Source organism: Sprattus sprattus (genome assembly GCF_963457725.1).
Source record: "Sprattus sprattus genome assembly, chromosome: 17".
Lineage (NCBI taxonomy): Eukaryota > Metazoa > Chordata > Actinopteri > Clupeiformes > Clupeidae > Sprattus > Sprattus sprattus.
Window position 1 is genome coordinate 18,937,206 of NC_137915.1, and position 23,660 is coordinate 18,960,865.

General features: G+C 40.9%; 2 protein-coding genes across 2 annotated transcripts in view; both read right to left on the bottom strand.

The window, feature by feature from the left end:
• Positions 1-10,332, bottom strand: part of LOC308378031 (LIM zinc-binding domain-containing Nebulette) — a gene marked incomplete at both ends in the record, with an annotated part of 82,638 nt that extends 72,306 nt beyond the window's left edge. Inside the window, 2 exons of the mRNA XM_080854836.1 lie at positions 8,841-8,935; positions 10,264-10,332. Of these exons, the coding sequence (XP_080710962.1) occupies positions 8,841-8,935; positions 10,264-10,332 (164 nt within the window). The remainder of the gene's footprint in view (positions 1-8,840; positions 8,936-10,263) is intronic.
• A 7,150-nt stretch (positions 10,333-17,482) lies between these two features.
• Positions 17,483-22,794, bottom strand: hus1 (HUS1 checkpoint clamp component). The gene is made up of 8 exons (XM_080854905.1): positions 22,690-22,794; positions 22,162-22,289; positions 21,770-21,946; positions 21,516-21,623; positions 21,292-21,366; positions 20,912-21,011; positions 20,489-20,617; positions 17,483-17,794 (listed from the first exon to the last, which is right to left on the bottom strand). Exons 1-8 carry the CDS (start codon positions 22,739-22,741, stop codon positions 17,712-17,714), a joined length of 852 nt encoding a protein of 283 aa, XP_080711031.1. The 5' UTR covers positions 22,742-22,794; the 3' UTR covers positions 17,483-17,711.
• Between the last annotated feature and the right edge of the window lie 866 nt (positions 22,795-23,660).

Below are 23,660 nucleotides of genomic sequence, written 5' to 3' on the forward strand. Positions count from 1 at the left end.
TCAAGGAACTGGGTGCGTGCATACTGGTAATCTCCGACTGCCGAACCGAGAAGCCGTCCTCAGGAGGCAAGGATGAACGGTAAGTGGGTCCTCCCGTTCCTCTCAGCAGGAGACAGGGAGAGAGAGTGAGAGACAAAGAGAGAGACAGAGAGAGAGAGAGAGAAAGAGAGGCAGTGTAGTGTACACATATTGTTCCCTCAAATTGAGATTTCCATGACTGAAGCACTGTCTTCCCAGCAAGCTGGAGCCCTAAATATAGCCAGACAACCCAACCCCCCCCCCCCCCCCCACCCCCCCCCGCCAACCCGCCATTCATCTGCTCCCCGTCCCGTCCTTTTCAAACGAGCCTCATGACGAAGGCAGAAACATCCGTACTTATCAATGGCCAGCATGATGCAAAACGCCACAGTGTTCCAGAGCAGAACACAGCGAGGCCTGATTTGGAAGGCATTGTTCTTGTGTTAGTTTATTGTGCCACAAGCAGACACTCCCTGCAGAGCTGAGCTCTTATTCTGGGGTCTGTTTGGTTTCCTGGGGGGTGGGGGGGGGGGGGGGGGGGGCGCTTCTTTGATGTCCGGAGAGGAGTGGGAGCGGAGGAGTGGTGGCGGGGTCAGAGGGGCGGGGGTATCTGGGAGAAGGAGCGTGCACACACACACACACACACACACACACACACACAGAATGACTTGGTGATAGTAAAGTGGACGGGGACCGGAGGTGGTGGGAGGGCAAAGGGATCTGTCTCACTTCCTGTCCCTCGTGAGGGAAGGAAGGAACGCACAGCTTCTGTGATGTGGATTCAAAGGGACACCTCAGCTGGGCCCCAAAAGCCTCCCCGCAGTATCAGTATCAGCACCTCCACACTCAAACATCATTCATGCAAGCAGTCATGCATGGACTCACGCATGGAGCCTAGAGAACACCAGGGGCTAAATCCCACACACTCCTCTACAAAAAATAATGATTTCAAGGGCCTTGCAAATACAACAGTTACAGTTACAGCATGGTGTATCTGACACACCTGTGTATTGTACTATACTTTCGACTCTGATCCCAGGGGAAATAACCACGTGGTGCATCCTGCCTGGTTTGGGGCGAAAAGAGTATGCTTGAGGTCAAACAATGCAATTTGTGAGGGCTCACTGTAGAAACCTCAATATCAGTTCCCAGGCATTTACCTCAATGTGTCTGTATCAGAAGGAACCCATCACTTGGCCCAGTGGAGTATTCTGACCCTTGAAACCTCACCAACAGTCAGATGAACCCTGGGTTAGTCTGCTGTCCTATCAGTTACACTGCAGACTACACTGCACCTGGCTCATCAGCACCACCAGAAAACAACCACTCCTTTTGTCTTCTCAAGTGCCCGGTGGCCCGAACAAGCGGACAGCTTTACTCCAGTTGCAGGTAGTACACCACACCTCAGTGCTTTTGAAAAACACTGAGTAAGCACTGGGAACAGAAGAGGAAAAGGACATCTTTGTTTTTGTTCTTCTTATCTTGAACAAACTGACAGCAGCAAGACTGCCTTGTCTGGGTAACATCATTTAGACTGTGGAATCCACTGACATAGCAAACACTCACAGAGTACTGTCTTTTATCAGGCAATGGTTCCAAATGTGTCGATATATCAGGAAATAACATAATTGTCTGTGTGCACTGAAATATACAGCACTGCAAAAGCCATACAGTCTACTACATTTCAGATCAAATGCTTTCTAATGGCATAATTTGCCAGTTCCTCCAGGTTGTAAGTGCCTCTATTGTGCTTCATCCAGTATCACACATACATACACACATTAACCCACACATACATATACACACATACACACACACACACACACACACACACACACACACACACACACACACACACACATACATATACACACACACACACACACACACACACACACACACATTAACCCACACAGAATGTAGGAGTCATGTCAAGTGCCTACAGCATTCTGCAAGAGAGCCTCCTATGATCTGAGTTGGTGTGCCCCAAATGTTCTTTCCACCTACCACCCACCCATATTCACATGTACAGGTAAGATGCTGTGCAGCATGGTGCATCTACATCACAAACACTTCAGAAAAAACAGGAAGAGTATGCTGTCTGTATACTAGAAATACAATGCAGGTGATCTAGTAGATGTAAATGTTTTCACATGTATTCACTTTCCCTGAAAGGCACTAATTCTATATGTAAGGGGCTTACATTCATTAATGCTGTAGTATGAAGTGCTAGTGTACGTATATCTAGCATTTGGAAAAGCCTTGCTTTAGGGGCTAGAGCTGGTAATTTCAGTCCAAGACAACTATGACTTCACCACATAGCCTACAAAACATGACATTGGTATTGGAGTGTTGAGCTGTGTTGCTCTTGTCAGGAAAACAGCAGTTTTTGTTCTCGCTGGCCAGGCATGAAATGCAACCCCTCAGGTCTCAGACCAGAGCAGAGTAGGAGCACTCCTCTGTGTTTGCCCTGCCCTAGTTCTCCAGACACCTGCCTGCATCAGTGCCTTTGTCTGGCCCTGGGGGCGTGCCACATCCCAGCCCAGCCTAGCCTGCTGAGGGCCATGAGGGCCACTCACTGGACCTCTCAGCAGCAGGGGACGCCACACATACACACACACCAGGAGACGCCACACACACACACCAGGGGACGCCACACACACACACCAGGGGACCCAACACACACACGCTTTTACCCTGAGGCTTTTCCTACCACCTCAGGCTCTGGCCTTTATTAGTTCTGACAAAGTAGGGAAAACAAAGAGAAAGGGAAGAAGAAAGCTATGGTTGATTTTTAAAGAGTATGATGCTATTCATGTCACATGAATTGTTCTTTATTGATGTACAAATGAATGCAATTTCAATTCAAGACCATATTGAGCTTAACGTTCACTGGGTGTGTCATACTGGCGTGAATGACCGACGCAACCATGCAAGGCTGGGGTCAAAGAATGACCTGCAGGATAGTACTGACCTTGACACTAACAAGGCTCATACTGATACTGCAAGGCTATTCTGAAAGCCCAGGCTTGGTCCACAGAGTTTACATTAAATATAGTCTCCTTTAGGCTTTCCAACAAATAGCCCACAGCGTGGGTAACTAGCTTTGCTGCATCCACTTGAGGTAATTAAATTGCAATGCTCACTCACCATGAAGCCTCTCCAGCAGGCCTTTTGATGATTACAGCCAATTAGCCTATATGTGCAAAGCCTTGCATATGCTGCTTAAGCATTAATTTCATGCTTGTTTGAGATCTAGCTCTTCTGTATCAACACACCATACAAAGGCACAGGTGGACTAATTAGGGTGTGGAAATAAATGACACACGATCAAGAGCAACCTTCATTATGTGGCGTGGGTTAATTATAAGATATATTTTTCCCCGATGCCTTACTGATAATTTCATTAACCTCTGATTGAAATGAAAGTCAAACTGAGACAAATGTGGTAGTACTGACAGATATTTACTTCTGTGGGTTTAAAGGTACGGTCTGCAATCCAAAATATGTGTTGTCAAATTCAGTGAATTGCTTCTTACGCTTCTCTATCGGTCCATTCTGTGTGTGCACTTAAAACAACTCCAGGGTTTGTGCACAGTCCTGGCTCTGTAAATGGGAAAGCAATGAAGTGGCTCCTCCTGAGCCATAAACCATGTCAGTCAAGAAACTTCAGGGCCACAGAACGGAGGGACGTAATCTAATTGGCTGCTGGGCTCAACAACCTTTTGCCAGAATCATGGACTGTACCTTTAAGATGATTAAGGTTCCCATTATCGAAATCACTGCCTCAATGAGACTGGGGAGTAACTAAAGAGTTCTAGCTCTGCTTTCTTTAACTCTGGTTACTCTATCAACCCGCATCGTTGCTTAAGGTTTGCCAGTTTCTCCTACATACACCACTTACCGATTGTGTTCAGTACAACTGGAGATCCTTACATGACCCTTTATGCACTTGGTATAAACAACAGAAGGCGTATTAGAGGCGTACACTTAGAAAAATGGTGCCAGCAAAAAAAGGATTTTCTCATTTATCTGATATATTTGTCAATGCCTTCGAGCTGCTGCTTGTCTGTTGTCAATGCAGCTTAATCCACATTAATGAGATTCATAAGATTCTTAATGGTAGTTGAGAGAATTGCATTTATTATCAGACCAAGAGATGCTGTACTAAAGGAAATGTCTTATATTCTAACTAAAGCCACAAGGAGACCACAATGTCCATATTATCTTTAGCGATTTGAACATAACATGTATGTTGCCAGGAATGTGTTGGATCACAGAGCACACAATTTTGTCTGAATCTTGTACCTGTCGCCAACACTCTAACTTGCGTGATAATGCGTAACTGTCACCCTTCATTTGGAATGTCTGTAATCCCATCAACTATCATCACACAACCTCAGCTATAATGGCTGCTCTAAACGAGACAGACATGTTGCTGTGACAAACTATAGTTTTTTGTCGCAATGACTGTTTATTTTATAATTTTCCCAGCAGCAGTCACTGTATGAGAAAAATCTTAGTTTAGCTCTCTGAACTGTCAACCCTGTAACTATAGAAGCTATAATGGTTAAGGTACGATAAGTGTCATATACTATAAAAATATTTAGTACACAAAATAGCCTTGACTCACAAATGTGTATGTATTGTAAAATAAATATAATGTACTATGAAAAACAGTCCACCCAGTCATTTAAAAACACAGAATTATTTTCATCTTGCTGTGTTGTTGACCAAGTTGTTTTACAGTTCATTCTTCATTCAAAGCAAGCTTGCAAATCAAGCAGCAAACCGCACTTCACGCTCAGTGGTTTAGAATCTATTTTGTTCTATTTGTCACCGCAACATGTCGTACTAGCAACTGTAAAACCACCTTAAGAGAAGCTTTGGAGTTGGGAAAGACCCTAGCAGATCATGAACTAGGAGCGTGAACTCTCTCTTTCTCTCTCTGCACCTTCAGCTGAAATAGTAGCTCCACTGACAGTTACTCTGAATGCTGTTCATGCCTCCCCTTCTCTCCCTTCTTTCAGAAAGATTAGTTGTTACATAATTTTCATAGCCTCCATCTGCATGGCAAGCATCCCTCTCACTCAGAGGAAAGACAGCAGGCTGCAGACAGAGCAAACTAATGTGCTGCCTGCATATACAGAACACATCACACTCATGAGTTATGATTTTACGCACAGTCACACTGTAGATTAAGAGCGGATTAACTGAACGTCTACTACACCAAATGCCCTCTTGAAGATCATGATGTTATTTTTGATGAATAAACCAAGTCAACACAGGAAATCGTCATTCCACAAACTTCTGCAGGGTGTTGTTGAGTTCCGAGTTGAATAATTGAAACATCTTATGTAATTGTTTTAAAATATGCAATCGTAGCCCAGTGGCATCCAAAGGGGAGATCTGATAGGACATCAATATTTTAACACAATTTACATATAAAACAATATTCGCCGTTTTTCTACGTATCTGCAGTTCCATTTAAGAAAGGCAACAGAAGGTTCAGGATATAGTGTTTGGCACTCCTGTGCAAATTAAGTGTTTGTCCTTCATATTCAAAGACTGCTTTTTTGCTTTACACATGACACTTAACAGTAATCAATTACACCTAAGTAGTAAGCTGCAAAAGCTTGTCAGACATCAACATGATGCAGAATGAGCTGAATTCTGATTTCATGAACCTATCCTGAATTGGTACCGGATTAATATGGCCAATGCTGATTTGACCCTAGAAACTATTTGTTGTACTTACACTGAATTGTTGTAAGTTGGTGTTATTAATGAGGTTTCTATGAAATAATGCGGCTGCAGAAAGACACCCGTTTCCTGTTGTGCCCAGGTGATAACTTAAAACACACGGTTTCACAGAGGCGTACCCAAGGGCAAGGACTAATAATGAGAGATTAAATGTTTTATCATCGTCTGACATGTTATTGCCCCTGTACTTGCCTTTGACCCAGCACATGCTCAAGTGTCTGGACGTGGGGGATTTAAAGTCCTTTGCTCTCTTAATCTAAGAAAAGCTCTTTTAATAGTGGTCAGCATTTGTAAGATAACAAGAACGTTGAAGTTCAGTTTTTTTTATTATATATATATATATATATATATATATATATATATATATATATATATATATATATCTCTCTGAAGGACTTCACTTATCCATTGTTTTTTTTTTCTTAACAAAGTGACACTACATGAAAAATACCTCTAGACATAACGCAGGTATTCTTAGTCATTCTCTTAAGGTAAACCATGTCATACCAATTCTCCATCACATCCTGCCCCACCAAACCTCACTAAATTCATCAGTGATTCTCTTTGACTATGTGAACATACATGAGTTAGCTACCAAAGGTACCAGTATAAGTAAGTAATGGCTGTCATCAGACATGGTACTGAGCGAGGATCCCTTGGAGATACACTTAACCATACTGTGTCCAAGGGTTAACACATATGTGAAGCTTAAGCCAGGTCATCAGAGAGTCCAGCACAACTCTGACTACCGTTTGTTGTTTTGGGAGAAATGAGTGCTTAACTTGGGCTTGGGTTCAGGTTCACCTGACAAAGTTTCCATCTGGGAACTCTGGTCAGTCAGTCACATTCAAGTGCACACATACACACACAAACAAATTAACACACACAACATATACACCTACACGCTTGCACTAATACACACACACACACACACACACACACATAGATTCTGAATGGTCAGTGATTTTGCATGAACTCTGACAGTGGCTCTGGCAATGTGCTTTCTAATTCCTTGCTTATTTTCCCCTTTCATCTTCCAGGGATTAGCAAAGGGACGAACACAGGCCAGAAAAAGGGCCTGAATAGAGGAGAAGGAGAAGGAGAAGGCTAACCTGAGCTGGAATATTCTAGATCTACAGAGGCCCTGGGGTGAGGCCGTAAGAAAAGCTTCAAAGAAGTTCTACCAAAGAAATGGAGCAATGCAAATTCATAACAAGAAACTTTGAGTGCAAGTTTGCCTACCTGAGTTATATCAAAACCACATAAACCTTCACAGTAACAATCAATGTACAATGTGCTTCTTGCTTTCAGCTTGTAAGGTCAGCAGGAACCATAAAGGAGAAACAATGACTGATTCTCTATTAAAGGTTAGTATCGGCTGAATGGATATCTCTCCATTGCCCTAGAGGTCAAGCAATTTGCACTCCGCCCATGCAGGGAGAAAATACCAGGAAAGGTTGCTAAAAGGCAGCTGATTAATTTTGATCACCAGGCCTACTCAACCAAACAAGAGGGAGTAAATGTTTTAAGTGTTGACTGCCGCAAAGCAGGACCACTTCATCAAAAACCTATGTGGTGTTATTTACACAGACACACACAGATTGTGTGTATGGTGAGTGAGCGTGTGTGTGTGTGTGTGTGTGTGTGTGTGTGTGTGTGTGTGTGTGTGTGTGTGTGTGTGTGTGTGTGTGAGAGTGTGAATGTGGGTATGTGGAGTTCTATATATGAATCTACAGAGAAGCCAAGGCAGAGCTATGGCTGTCACTTACACACATGTTGTGGCCTGTGTCTTACGTCCATGGCTGTTTGTTTCTTACCCCAAACCACTAAGAATCAAAAGCCAAGTGAAAGCTTTTGGACTCCATCTGCTTCCATGCAAATACACTGAAAATAGACTTGTTATGCTTTTTCGATGGTAGGGCTAGACTCGCCTTTTCATATGAATTTCTGTGTGCATGTCTTTGTGTGTGTGTGTGTGTGTGTGTGTGTGTGTGTGTGTGTGTGTGTGTGTGTGTGTGTGTTTGTGTGTGTGTATGTGTGTGTGTGTGTGTGTGTGTGTTTTTGTGTGTGTATGTGTGTGTGTGTGTGTGTGTGTGTGTGTGTGTGTGTGTGTGTGTGTGTGTGTGTGTGTGTGTGTGTGTGTGTGTGTGTGTGTGTGTGTGTGTGCGTGCGAGAGAGTGAGTGTGTCTGTGTGTGGTGTGTGTGTGTGTGTGCGTGTGTGTGTGTGTGTGCGTGTGCGTGTGCGTGTGCGTGTGCGTGTGTGTGTGTGTGTGTGTGTGTGTGTGCCACAAAGTTCCACACCCTTCTCCTTTGATTTTACTTGAGAGAGGACGGTATTTCATAAAAGAGACGGGAAAAATGCAGTACCATGTGGACGTCACGTGTCACCACAAACATCTACAGCAGTAATATGCAGTGGAGCAGAGTAAAAAATCCATCCAGTAATTCCACGCAGTGCAGAAGAAAATAAAACTCTTTACCATAGTGCTGAAGTAACTATGGCGTGCTAATGATGTGAGATGTGAGAATTCTCCTATGTATCGATAACCTTTCAAAGTATTTCATCCACTTCCTCATAATTCTTTCCTTGTGATAAATGTGTTGACACATGCCAATGCTCATAAATGATGTTGTTTCAAGTTCGAGGAGATTGAGTTATAGTGTCTTCACTGCAGTCATTGAGTAACATCACTCACATATGAGCCTGATAAAAACAAACAACTAAACAAATACCCAGCACGTTACCAATCTCCATAACTTTTGTCAATAAGGCCATTTGCTTGTACTCTGTAAACACTAATCTCCTAAATAATTAACACAGCAGTTCAAACTCATTTCCCAAATCCTTATGTGTTCATCGTACAAATCAGACCGGGCCAGGGCAATTCAGGGAAATGGAGGGGTAGCCGGGGTTCGTATGTCATCGTCTCTGTGACAATAGGTTTTACAAAAATCCTTCTGTGCCCACAAACCCGAAAACACAACAGCAATCGCTGCAGCTGCAGATGCCGTCACAATAGACCAACAGCTGGCAAGGGGACAAAAAGGCTGATACTTACGCATTACAGTAAGGCTTTTTGTCATAGCCTTTGTAGTTTTTCATGTTGAGGGTCATTTTGCAGACATCACAGTGAAAACATCCTTTGTGCCAGTTCTGTGGAAGGAATTACAAATATAGAATATGAAAACCTATGATGATAGCAGAACTGACAGAAGAGGATATTATAATCAGGTATATGAGGGCTCATTCCATCAAACAGGTAATGGATAGATGCTGCATTCCACTAAAACATCAACAGAAGGCTTTTAATTAAATTAACAATCAGCAGTGGATACAGAGCGCAACAGCAGGTGACTCATAAGAAATGGCACTGTTCTCACTCACTGGTAAAAATTGTTAAATGATACCACAAGTCAAATTTCAGGTTTGATAAGGATCTTCAGGCATACTACTACTACATCCTCCAACTTTATCATTGCAAGACTCAGTTAATCCAACAGGAGAGTGAGTCTACTTGGATCTGATATCATGTGAATTATTTTGTTACATATAAGTATAAGTTTTGGATAGTCTTGACATATATATCCTTAACAATATTGACAGGCTTAGCTTGAAGCCCCCCCATTCCAACGAATTAGGGCTAGTGTCACTGCCACCATCCACCATGTCAAGGTGCAGTTAGGGCTGTAGATAATTTATATAGAGCAACATTTATAATATCTTCTATAATATGTCTACTCATCAAAGAATGTCTAAACATCTAAAGCAATAGGGATTGCCGTAGGCATTGGTTTAAATGTCCATGACTGTTACTCTGCCTTTGGCTTCCAAAAGTGATACACCTACATAACAACAGTAGGGACTGGGTAGCTCACTGCTGTTTCAGAAGCGTCCTATGTCACACTATCAGCGCGACAGTAAAACATCAATAATTCAAAACCTTTATGAGCCTATATATCATGTCTAAGACATTATCAGTGCGACTTTGAGGGGCATTTCAGTGCTTAAACTTATTTTTGCAAAAACAAAAGTACAAATTACAAATCGAATTTAACAACAATATGAACATAAAATATAACTACTTGGAAACGTCATGCATATGACGCAGATGGTTTCCGCTTTTAAAGCATTCAGCAGATGAACACACTACTAATCATCATTATTGTTCGAGCAGGCTTAAATGCTGTCTTTCTTGTCTATAGCCTATAACACAAGTTTGTGGGACAAGTGTTGAAGATGTAGTCTTGCGGGACACCTCTCCGTTTCTCTGTTGAGGAAAATCACCATCCAGAAATTGCCGTTTCCATTTCACTTAACGCTCTCCACAGCCACTATCACTATGCTAGCTATCATATGGCATATGCTACAATTACATAAAGCGACTTGCTGAAGTCTCCCAAAGACTTGGAACTATAATGGGACAACGTCGATGATGCCAGTTGTGCTAATTTCGCCAGAAAAGAACATTAAAAAAAACTCACCTTGTCGAGGCAATTTACTTTCTCTGTCGGATAGACAATTTTTCCACATCTTGCGCACGGAGGGTTCATTTTGAAAGTGTGCGAGTTTGTCAAATCCGTCTGTTTTGTAGGCTTCAAATAATAATACTCTTTCAAAATAGTTCCTCAATGCTCACATCCCGAGTAAGGACACCAAGACGACTGCCAACCAGGAGTAGCCTATGGTCTCGATCGCTTCGCGCGCCCTCGGTTAAAGATTTACAGTAGTTCCCACGGCTGCGATGCTGTCAGTCTTGTATGGATGCCGCATTAGAATCGCACAGGCGTAAGCTAAAGCCGTTCGTGTGACACAGCACCTTAAAACGACCAGACAGCGGGAATCACCGACGCGACAGCGACTGCCCAAAACCACATGATCCAGTTTTGCGCTTGGGCAAACAATAGAGAGAGGGTATAATATGTGCGTGTGGGAGAGTTGCACTCTAGCTAGTGCGAACCTTATGTGTAGGTCACCTTTACCGAGCGTTACCTGTTTGAGTAGCCCCAGTACAATTTTACTTTTACGCCGAGAGCACAAGCAAGGTAGTCTGAAAGGATATGCTAATGTTATGCTTCCATTTTAACTATTGTTAGACTACTTTATACCACTATAAAACAGTGATGAATAAAATTGAAAGTAGCCACACACTCGTTTTTGCGTTCACCTTGAATGTGGAATGTAATGTCATAGTTTTGTAAGATGCAAAGACGTGTTCACCCGTTGTGTAGCGTTCTGTAAAAATGTGAAAACCCACTACAATTATTGATAACGTCCCCATAACCACACCGTATAAAACCGTTACAAAATGATTCATCAAACCACACATGCCAAGCGCAACAATTATGGAAAGACTTTTGCAGAGCCGCGAGAAAAGCCTCATGGTAATTTGGAAGAGAAGAGTGTTACATAAGGGGTGCTGTGGAAGGAGATCAAAGGATCAGCCTGCCTTCACTGAAGACTGAGTAGTAGTCATGAAGAATGAAATAGGGGTTCGTGTGTCGCTTGACAATGAAAAACATTCAATCATAGTGTGGCAATACTGTTTGCAAATGAGTGGGTAGTTTTGTAACTAATTATGCAGAGTATTACCTGCCCCCAGAGTATCGAGCTAATGGATCCTCCTGATGTTCCATGTAATCCCATGCAACTAATGCACTAATGCTAACTAATGCTTTAGTGGAAATATCTGATTACAGAGCTAGTATACACTTAAATGGGGGTTTAAGATGTTAACTGAATGAAGATTGTAGTCTGAAGAAACACTGGTGTTAGCATTGCCTAAATTAACATCGGCATTTTATGGGTTGAAAATGGTTTAACACGCCACAGTTATTTTTTAATTCATCCTGAATCTTCCAAGGCCGATGTTTTTTACGTATGGGCACTCCAACTCCACCGCCCGCGAGTGCGTGTTCACTACTTACACTTACACTTACATATTTAAAAAAAAAAACATGGTTTTCTAAAATATGATTATGGCCCCGACCTCGAAGCCTCACTTTCCTCTTGTCGCTTTCCATCATGTGAAACACAGAGCCAAAGAGCTGAGAGTTGCCCAAGTACAGTCCTCTGGGACAAGTGTAGGCTACTGTATACGCGCTGGTATTATTGGTGTCTGAACCTTCGTAAAGCCTGCCTAACACCTGCTGACCATTCACCAATTTCAAGCAACCTCCCGTGGTTTTATCGCCCTCTGCTGGCTAAACCAATATTGAATAAATTATTGTCCCATTATATCCGAGCCTGTCCCATAATATCCGAGCCAATGTTACGTATTGATGAGGTGATACATATTAAGAGACATAACGTTTTTTACGTATTTAGCAATAAGCTTCATTCGAGTGGCAAAAACAGGATTTTTGTAAGAAATAAGCATGCAAAGAAGTGATGAATCACATGAACTGACATAATTTGGAAACAATTTTGGAAAAGGAAAATATTTGTTATGTTTAAATATGCAGTTTGTGCATAGTCTAGGGCTATGGGTCCCTGGACCCCACTTTGAGAGTTTGTTGACCTATTCTTAGGTTTGTTTTTTTGGTTATTTAAAAAATGTATACATACATACTGTATATATTGTGCATCATCAATTCAGAGGATATTATATAAAAGAAAATGAATGTAAATAAACCTGTTTGTACTCTCTTTTTTTTTTCCTTGCCCAAAAATAATTGATAAGCAGGAATCAGAATGGAATCGTAATCGTTAAAATCGTATCAATTCTCATCCCTAAGAACCGGGCTGCTTCCACTAAAAAGCTTGGGAGCCAGGCTGTTTTAGCTGAGAAGCTCCACCTCGATATGCCCCACCTTGATATGCCCCTAGCAAAAGCTTTACTCAAGGGTTGTTTTTATGGAGAAGCCTGAGACCCTGGGCTGCTCTGTCAAGGTAGAAGCTTACAATGTTTCAGTTCAGATCAGTGAACTACGCCACTGATGACACCAGTGAAGAAGGAAGCACATGCTGAACTTCAGCCGGATGTTATGGACTTTGGATGGAATGGTTCCCTCGTAGTGGAGTCAGCCAAATGCATTTCTATTGGATATAACTCAGCACATTCAAGGGCCCATTTAACAGAGAAGGCTTCCTCTTAGATGGCAAATACTTCCAAAAGCTTAGCCATCACAGTCATGGAGCCATTTACAAAGGAAGAGGATGAAGTCAAATATGATGACATTATCACGCATGGCGGTATATCAATCAAGGAGGTTGTTGAGGATATCATTACCCAAGAGGACTTTTCAGCCATTATACCAGCTGCAAAGCTGGCGGACCTGCTGGTTCAGAATTCCTCGCCTGAGGAGGTGGTGAGTGAGGCTCCCAGGGGGTTGTCTCTTTTTACTGAGTTTGAGGCCCAATTGGACATTTTTGGATACCAGGCACTGCTAGACCCCTTTGCAGTCCTGGAATACGAACAGAAAGTCCCCCTACACAGCAGTGAGGATGAGCGGCTGCTCATCCCTGACATACTCGGCACAGGTTTTGCCTTCACAGATGCTAAGGTTGCTAAGGCTATCTTGCAGCAGAGTAGTGATAATGGTGAAGTGTTCAGCAAAGAGGAACAGTGCCCTGAGACTGGCCTGGATCTCTACTTTGCTCCCACTGACGCTTCTTCAAGGTGAGTCAGGATCAGGAACATGTTAGTTTGATTGGTTTAGTCCTATAAAAGAACTTCTGTTACATCAGGGTTTAGGTCAAACACACGGATGTTGTTTAGACAAATGATAGATGGCCACTTAATTGCGGAGAGCTCTGGGATGGACATGTTCAAGATTAAAAAAGGAATTGGCTGTTTGTTTGCCAGTATGTCATTTTAAAAGACAGTGATTGAGTTTTTTCCAAACTCTTGTCTTCCTATGGCTGACAGTGTGAAAGCTAGCAAGGAAAAAAAATAGGACTCACAAGGACTCGAACTTCACAGAGGAATCCTGCAATAGTGAAGACTTGAACAGCACCCTCCCCTCAGTTACAGCTGAACAAGCTGTATGCGCTGAGATTAGGTGAAAATATGTCTTTTTTAGATAAAGAAAGGATTTCCATGGTCTGACCTACATTCACAGTTTTTCATAAGATGAATTACATGATTTCATTGGGGCCTCCCACAACTCTTGCCTCTGGCAAATCAATCCAATTGTTTCTTTGTTGCAACCAAACAATAATCAGTTTATATTGGTAAGTTTGAGTAAAATATGTTTTTTTATCAACACTGCTGCAGACTCTGCCCCCCAGGACTGGGTGACCTGTTTGAAGGACAAAAGACTGAAATTCCAGGTGTCCAAACAGCATAAGCTTGACGTGGAGGCAAAGAGTGTTGCCACTGGAATCACTGATGGAGGTCAGGTAGTCCCCAGGATGAAAGACCTGGGAGCGCTGGCAGGTTGAGCCTGGTGTCGGACTGGTGTAAAACCTGGTTTGATTGGTATGTATATCAATTGCACAACCATTTACTGTGATAGATGAACAAGACAGTTTTGGATCAAGTCAGTTTGAACTAAACACGAATTAAAGCATTTTACAGTGAAGGAGCTTGCATGTCATCTGCATTTTATTTTACTCTTTATACCTACAGTGAACAAGCTCTCTATTGTAGCAAGGAGGATATTGAGGACGAGCTGGAGAGGCAAAGACCGATGGAAATGTCGGATAAACAACCTTAAGGGATTTCTTTTTTTATATTTAGTCTTACCATTTGCATTTTCAGTAACTGTCTCCTGTCAATCATCTTTTAAATACAGTTACCGGACTGGAGGACCGATGCAGTCTTGAGTCGCCCCTGACCATTTTGATAACTCTCAGCCCTGGCTTATACATGCAATGACATTGACAATAAATGCACATAGAGAGAAATAGCAGGTCTAAATGCAAATTGAAAAATTCAGTCACAGACGGCAAATTGTCAGAACCACCATAAGGTCCCATTTAATACCACCAAGAAGTTTCTTAAACCTCCCAACTGTTCCTGAACCCCTACTGAGGTGATTAAAAACAATATTTTGTTGAAAAAACTGATGGGATCTGATTGTCAATATTAGTTTCAGCCAATTCCAGTGTTGTTGCAGCAATTCACATAAATAAAAAAACACATACAATGAGGAAGGTAAAAAGAAAGAACAAATAATTACAATATAATGTTGTTGTCTAAAGGCAATAACAGGGCAATGGTAAGTACAATGTATTGGTCCGAAATTCATTGTTTATCCAAAAATATTTTTATTTTACCAACCATTCATTCAATTGGCCACTTACACGAGTATCCCATCATGCACCTGTAAATGATAACACACCATAAATACATATGAAACATTCTTTTTTTGTGTCCATATTGTAAAAATCCATCATGTCCACCTAAAACCACTGCCATATCAGATTAATAGACTATTTGTTGGAAAACGCATAATAATTGCAATAACCTACCATGATGAGAACTGATACTCATCCAGACCAGAATAAATACGTCCTACTACACCCCAATTCCATTCCATTCCGACTGGTCCGACGTATTGAGATTCATCAATAGCTAATACTCATAGTCAGTTACTTTGAATTCCGATTTGTTTACCCTCCCTGCTCACTGCGTGATTTGACCAGTTTTTTTATGAGATTTGAGATTAATGCGTGATGCTTAGACTACCCTGTAGCTACCTACTATTGCAACAAATCTACCAGATCGCTCTCGAAAATAAATCGCGTCAAAATGGACAGCCTGCAAAATTTGCCGACATTCAATGTACAATCTATAAACGATGACACATCATTCCGGATTTGTCCAGCTGTAAAACCTACTAGACATTGGTAGCAATGAAAAGTATCCTCGTGAAACTGACTCTAATTATTTGCATACCAACCGGCATGCATTGCGATTGTTCAGCTGACATGTTTAAAAACCCGCAAAATCAAAGTTTATCCACAAAACATTCGTTTTACAATCAAATCTAAGTCAAATGAAACAACCATCAATATTACTGACAGGTTGTCATGTGTACATATTTAAAATCACCCTTACTAAAACATTCACACACAACATCGAGGTATAAATACCTTTCATCACCCATCCTCATCTTGTCGGTCCGAAAGCAGTGGGTTATTTACAATTGATTGATACAGTCAGTTACAGAAATCCTTGTTTCTTCTCTCCCCTCTCCCACTGCTGAATTTGACTGGCTTTTTACTTTAACTCAGATGTTAGGTGTCACCTCCTTTTCATTCCACAATCACTTGGTAAGTAATTCTAAAGACATATGTGAACAAAAAAGGATGATCACTTCGTTAGTCTTTCAAATTGAGCTGCGCGCTTGCGCCCTTACTTTGTTGACTGCCGAGACCTTTTTAAAAAACAAAATGTTAAGAAAAGGGAGCCCATGACGAGCTCGACAACGATGACATATTAAACGTATATGTAACATAAAACTACATTAACAATAACAAACTTGCTCTAATGATCCTATGGATCATGCATTGATTTTAATTGTTGTTCAGGCACAACGGTACATAAATAAAACTCATGTATGTATTTACTTTATGACCACCGTTTTTGGTTCTTTTTTGACGCCAAGATGTCAACACATTCGCCGATGGGTCCTATCGATATCACTTTACCCCCTCACACAAAATCTCTGTGGTCAAAAGGAGTGAAAAAGAGCCCGAAGAATCATCAGTCTGGTTGTAGCAATGACCTTGACCTAGTTTGGACACGTACAAAGGCGACTAAGTTATGGGTTAAGTCTGAACATGGTGGCTTTCTGTCGCAAATACTGACGATATATTTCAAAATATGCTACTTTCACTTAGAAGTGTTTAAATCGGGATTAACAACTGAGTTGCTATATTACCCTGACTGGTAAAAGCTATGACTTGCTAAAGTTGACTGTACTAAAGCAAAACTACAGAACGTTAGAATCTGATCTAGGATCTTGTGGGTCTTCACCTTTTGCCAAGGAAAAGTGCGTAGCTTAAAACATTGTTAATAAAACCAAACCTCATCGTTAAACGATGTAGATTAATTAGCTATGCAGAATTAGTAAAATATTGTTACATCTTGCCAGTTTGCCTGGCGAATAACTATATTTGACATCAAGGGGACATCCTGATGCATGGAGGCATATGCGAGAATGTAATGCTACTTACCAGAACACAGTGGAAGTCAATTTCGCTTTGAAACTTTATCTTATTTTCATATCATGAATTGACACATTTTAATTTGGACCCGAATTCTTTTAAACAGTGTGCCGCTTTGTTTACTTCTGCCCCGACCATCTGCATTTCCCCATCTGGCATCATTGTACCTTAACCTTGTTAGCATTCAGTCACTTTGGTAGTTCCGGTAGTTTCTGACCTGACCTACTAAGCAACCTGTTAGCATCATATCGCATTTCCATGTCTTTATTTTCCTGCATCGGAGTCTGAGCTTAAAGTCAAAATAAACTTACTAAATATTATGAATTCTGTAGTGAAATAAAGTAACCAACACATTTAGAGTATATACATAACAATAATTTTATTTGTTCATTTCTTTGCTATTGTGGGCTCAGTCTAAAGTCCTAACAACACAATAGTTATAAAAAGACAGTTAGACATTTCAACAATAACATTTTTAAATTGTATAAAGTAAATACATATTCATAAACAGTGCATCTTATGACATCAACCTGTTATTCAAAGCTTCAAATCCATTTCGACACAATGTACCACCTGAACTGTTGTAGTGAACTAAAACCAAGTATCACACTTGATTGAAAAAAGCAAATACCATTCACTTGAGGCCAGCAAGCCGGTAAACAAAACCTCTAACTTCTTGCCTCATCAAAGACCAATGGGAGCACTACATCACTCAAGACTCCAGTCATCTTGTGCCCACTCTAAAGTGGCTCCTGTCCAGGAGCCAGAGCGTCAAAAGTCTGGAGAATTCAAAGAGACTCCACCAGATGCCAACTCATGCCACAGCAGGTATGAAATACTGCAGAGACACGTCCTCGTGTAGAAAGATCAAATGCACTATTCGTTTGTGGACTATGTCTGTTGAAAGAGAACCAGAACAAAAATATTTTTCTCATTTTTGTGCAAATAATATAATCAAGGCTTTGAACCGGTTCACGGAACGAAAACGAAAACCAGAAACTTTTGATGTTTTGCTAGGAACAGAAACGAAACCAGAAACTTCCGGATCAGGGCCTCGTTTCCCGATAATGACGTATCTTAACGGCCTACGTGGATTTTCGCGACATGGTAGACTAAGTAACACTTTCTATTTACGTGCGTTTCCCAACCATCAACTTAAAGTCAGGTGCACGAGCGCAACGTGCACGAGTTCTTAAGTAGCTCTTAGGATCTGTTTACGTCAGGTTAACCTGTTTACGTTAATTGCTGTGAAATTAGCTAGCCTATGCGTGCATCGAACGTGCACTGTGCACTGAATTCGGGGCGGGGATAGTAACGCCATCTCCAGCAGAGTATTTAAACTGTGTTCCCATTGTAAGGACATTTATTACGATCTGTCTGAGAGTGGGCTGTCAAAGCTAGCATCATCGAAGTCATACAGTACAGTAGGCTACATACATTCAATAAAATGAACCTACATTTGAGTCCAACTGCATGACCATTCTTACCCTACACTTACTCTTACAATAAAGAAGTGATCCTATTTCAACCATAACTTCATTTTAAATAATGTCTTTTTTTATGACATTTAGTTTATAGTTTAGACAGCAACGTTGACATCTACAGTATATTCAACTGCATCCACTACATAATCTCAAACTTTATTTTATTTGGTAACTCTCCAAAAAGGCTACCATTAAAGGCACCCAGTGCAACTTTCGAGGCTTAAAAATAAACATTCAATTTCTAGTCTTTTTTACATGTAGTAAGTTTCAATAACTCCATACCATTACATACCGACATTCAAGCAGCAAAGATGAGACGTCGTTGTGTTGTGAGAACTGATAGAAAATCGATAACAACAACAATCGCCGCCATTTTCTTTATTTTTTTTAACCTGCAATAAATAAAGCAGGCTTCCAGTCAATGGAAAAATGGCTTCTCCCCACCGGCGATTGTTGTTGTTTACAATTTTCTATCAGTTCTCACCACACAACGACGTCTCATCTTTGCTCCTTGAATGTCGATATGTAATGGTATGGAGTTATTGAAACTTACTACGTGTAAAAAAGACTAGAAATTGAATGTTTATTTTTCATTGAATGTTTACATAAAGTTGCACTGGGTGCCTTTAACACATTTCTTAATGAAAAGGAAACATGCATCACAATAATACTTCAGTGTAACCTGTACCTATGTGGAGTGCAAATATGTCTTGCCACTACACTACCCAACAGCTCTACATCTGCTAACACTACAGAATGCATAATTCCTACGGGCACTGCACTAGTTTTGTATAGCCTAATCTTTATTTTCAAATACTCAATATTCTTTATTTCTATTTTGATGGGAATAGGCAGGTGAAACAATGACATTCTCATGATGTGCTATACACAGAAACATCCTTTGGATTTCTTCTATAATAGGGCGAACGACCCCCCTGGTGGATTGCATCGCTAAGTGTGAAGTTACTACTGGTCCTGACCACACGTAGAATTCTTCTCAACGAAAGATACACTTAAGCTAAGTGCCGCGTCGGGAAACCCGTCTGCAACGTAGGATTCCTCTTACGAACGATTTCAAGTGCTTTTTAGGCTAAGTGCGCGTTCGGGAAACGAGGCCCAGAATCGTTTACCTAAAATAATGGTAACCGGTTAATAACGTTTATCTTTTTTCAAGATTCCTAAATGCAATATGATTTGTTCACTTCCGGTCGTTCACTTAGATAGAGAACCTTGCTGGCACCGCCAGCTAGTAGCCTTATCGGATCAAATCTATGCACAAGCTGTAGCCACCAGTCTCTCAAACTCAATCTTAAGAAGAGGTAAATATTGTACCAAGTATCTCACACATGTTTGTTCTTAAATAGGAATTCTATCTTTTAAGAAAGGCTACGAATTTCCAATGCATTGTTGTAAAAATCTGCAGGGTTAAGTTAATGAAATTATAGCTAAGTTGGACAGTTACCATTGGCAGTAGACTACTTGGCTATTGCCCAGCATAACCTACCCTAGTTTTTAAGTCTTTATTTAAAACATAGGCTTATACGGTAGGGCCCTGACGAGGTTTGGCCAAATGCTGTTATGTTTTGTTTGCCCAACAAACAACATCGCATACATTTTCCTTGTCTTAACTCATGTATTATACTTACAAAATGTCAGAATTACAGTTATGGCGCTTACATTATGTAGCCTATAGTGCTTTTTTAATGTTTAATGACAGGATAGAGACATATAAGATTAGTCCTAATGATCAGCCTACTTATTTGTATGTCCCGCAGCTGACATGGAACGCTATTAACCAGTTCAGGAACTTTATTTTTTTGTTCTAACCGGTTCAGGAATGTCAATTTTAGGGTTGAAACGAAAGCGGAACGAAAATCGGAACGAACCAATTGGGAAAAATTCTGGTTCAAAGCCCTGAATATAATACTTTAACAATGCTGTTACTACTGCTATTAAACATACTCGTACCTTTGCAGAAAAAAACCCAAATTAAAGACTTTTCAAGCTCTTCTTGTATTCTACCTTTGTCTTGTCGTGAATAACGAGTGTGTATGCATACAAACTGTTCATTAAAAGCATGCTCATATTTATTAATGTCAGGACTCACTGCACATGGCTTTGCTGGGGTTGACCTGCTGGCCCATAAGGAACTGTAGCAGTTTCTTGATGTCCAAGCGAGCATGTGCCATGGCCGCGGGGTCACGGCTCTGACTCCTGCTCTGAGACGCATCATCACCTGCAAGGGGACAGACAGAGAATCCCATCATATCAAAACAAGGTTTCGATGGTACATGATGTTAAGGTGGACTGTGTCAACAATGAACAGTGACAGTGTGAACATCTGCAGCAGTGGCTCTCAATACTGCTCCTGGACACCCCTCTGCAAACCCTCTGTCTGTCTACATCACATTTAATATATAATGGATTTGCTATAACTATACAGCTTTGAAGTGTATAACCTAATGTCACAATAATTCTGTAATGTGTTACAGTGTTCTAATGTCTTTTAATGTGTTCTGTAATGTGTTACCCCATGGTGGATTTCCAAGGTCTTTGAAGTGCGTTGTGACAGAAACCAAGTCAGTCTCAATCTTCAGGTTCATCTCACCACTGAGGTTTGCTTCAATGACCTAAGAGTAAAGCACAGTCACACCAGTGTTCCCAAGCATCACAAACACAGGCATGAAACAAATGACAGAGAAGCCATGCCATCGCCTTTGTACTTGCAGTAAGAAAGATACAACAACATGAATTTGGTTATAAATATTTCCAAACACTCTCCAAATAGTTGTTCTGCGTCTCACCTTTGCTTCCCTTTTTCTTACAATGAAAGTAAACAAAGTGAAAAAGTTGGAAAGACAAAGACTAAAAGATTTGTCATAATAATGTCATGTTTTCATGTCTACTCACCAAATAGTTGGACAGGTTCTTCATCCTGTCCACAACATTCTTCATGGTCTTGAGAGGAGGCAAATATATACTGACCTACAAAACATAGACAGTCATCACATCTTTACAGTACACATGCTTATGCAGGTGTATTTTTAACAGGGTAATTATTATGATGATGTGTAAAGTTGTAGATGCTTGCTTTGCCCTAAAACATTTTTAGTTGTGAAGGTGTTGCCACTCACATCAAAGTCTGGCATGCTTGGCTCTTTGTAGTCATGCCAGAGGCGTCTGGGTATGACATCCACTGGGATGTCGTGCGTGACGACACGACTGACACTTGACAACGAAGGCTTTCATAGGGGGACAAAAATGAAACCAGCGCAAAACAATTACAGGGTGCAAATGTCACATGATGACAGAAATCTCATGATGACAGAAAATGTCAACTGACAGGATTGCCATTCTGAATTTAGTGCAAGTGAAAACTGCAACCTACCAGCTCTGCAGCTAGGGTGAGACAGGGGCAGTGCTTCTTGGTTAGTTTGATTTTGACAGACTTGGCATTTTGGGCTGTTTTTAAGGCTCGGGATAGGTTCTCTGGAGCGACCTCCAGGCATATCTCATTGGCATCTGGTGACACGCCCTCTATCTGATATTCATCAAAGAAGTTAACCTGTCAATAGAAAAGTCAAAGTGGGCTAGTGCTTTTGTGAGGGAGTGCATTACTTATACATTAACCCAACAAGCTGCATTGCAAGTTGTCATTAAACAGACACGTTACAGACACTATACAAGGAACCTGTGTTTATATGGTTTCACTACATATAAGGCAAGCAACTCAAAGGAAACAGACAATCCAAGCATGTAGCCTTGTGTGTGTTTACTCACTTGCAATAATTCACACCACATGCTGACCCCACCATTTGCCACTTTGCCAGAAAGCACAAAGTAGAGGTTGTCAGGAGTGAGTCGCAGAACGCAGGTCTTATTAAGTTTGGTAATCGTATTCACAACACCTGACCAACATAACCAAAACAAAACATAATTTAGGTAAAATCCTCGGGTTGTATTCTCTTGATCAGCCAAGTGGACATACACTCAGATCATTTTAGACTGCTCTAACAACATGACATAGCTGATGTATCAAGCATCCTACCAGGGTGCTCCTTATAACTTCAAGTAACGTCAGGTATAATATATAAATACATAAACGGTATATTAACACCTACTAGCAACCGAATCAAGTTTAATACCTATCTATGGGTTAATGATATTCAAAATATCAAAAAAAAAAAAATAACGTGAGATAACTATTCAGACTTAAAAGGATGATGTCCCTAAGCTAGATAGCAATAGCATGCTAAACTATCTTTAAAAGACTAAGCAGCTGGGAGCCACAACATTTAAGTAACATACGAGTGAAATGGTTGAGGCATCCCACGTCAATCATTTTTGATCTGAACTTCATTGTTGTTTAAAGATGGTGACATATGTCCAAATATGAAAAGTTAACTGACTAATTGGTTAACCAAGACTTAAAAATGTCCCGCTAAAGCAGTGGTCCAGCAATATTTTTCTTCCGAAGGAAACAAGTGCTCCTCGGACTAAGGTACCGAAATGTAGATATTTAGGCACCGCCAATTAAGTCCACTAGAGGGAGCTAGATATCAAATAAAGGTCTGCTTCCAACACCTCTGCTTCCAATCCGGTCAATACCCTCGGTCTCTAAATAAATTGGCATTTCAAACGTTAACCCAACGATGTTTTCAGGGTGTTGCCAGACTCCAGTTAAAATATTAACATATTGGTAACCTCTAAACTAATGGCATCTAGGTTGTTTAATTCAATTCAGGAAGCTCAAAGTTTTCTAACGGAGGAAAATGTTGGTTGTTTGTGATTCTTGTCATTTGAGAACCACATTCCCTATAATGACATTATTTCATACGGAGGTCATTCTGATAAAGAGTCAACTCTGTTTGAAAGCTTGATAACTAAACTACATGTCCTATGATGTACATACTAATAATTACGCATCCTTCCTGCTGGGCTTTCTCATGTTGCATGTCAATCCTATCAGTACTCCCAAAGCCAGTGGAGCCAATGTTCCAGTGTTAGTCTTTCTATTATCAATATTATGACATATGATGGTCACAAAATTAACTGTGCAAACGATTTCTGATTGTGAGATTGTGGAAGACAGGATTCATGCAAATCATTTTCCTATGTAAGACTGCAGACTTTTGACATGGTCATGTGTAACAGTAATAGAAATGTGAAATGTGAATTACTGAAAATGGAATAACTTTGTAGTGTTATCAGATGATTGCTGTTGGCCTGACTATATTCTCACACACACATGCGCACACACATGCGCACACACATGCGCA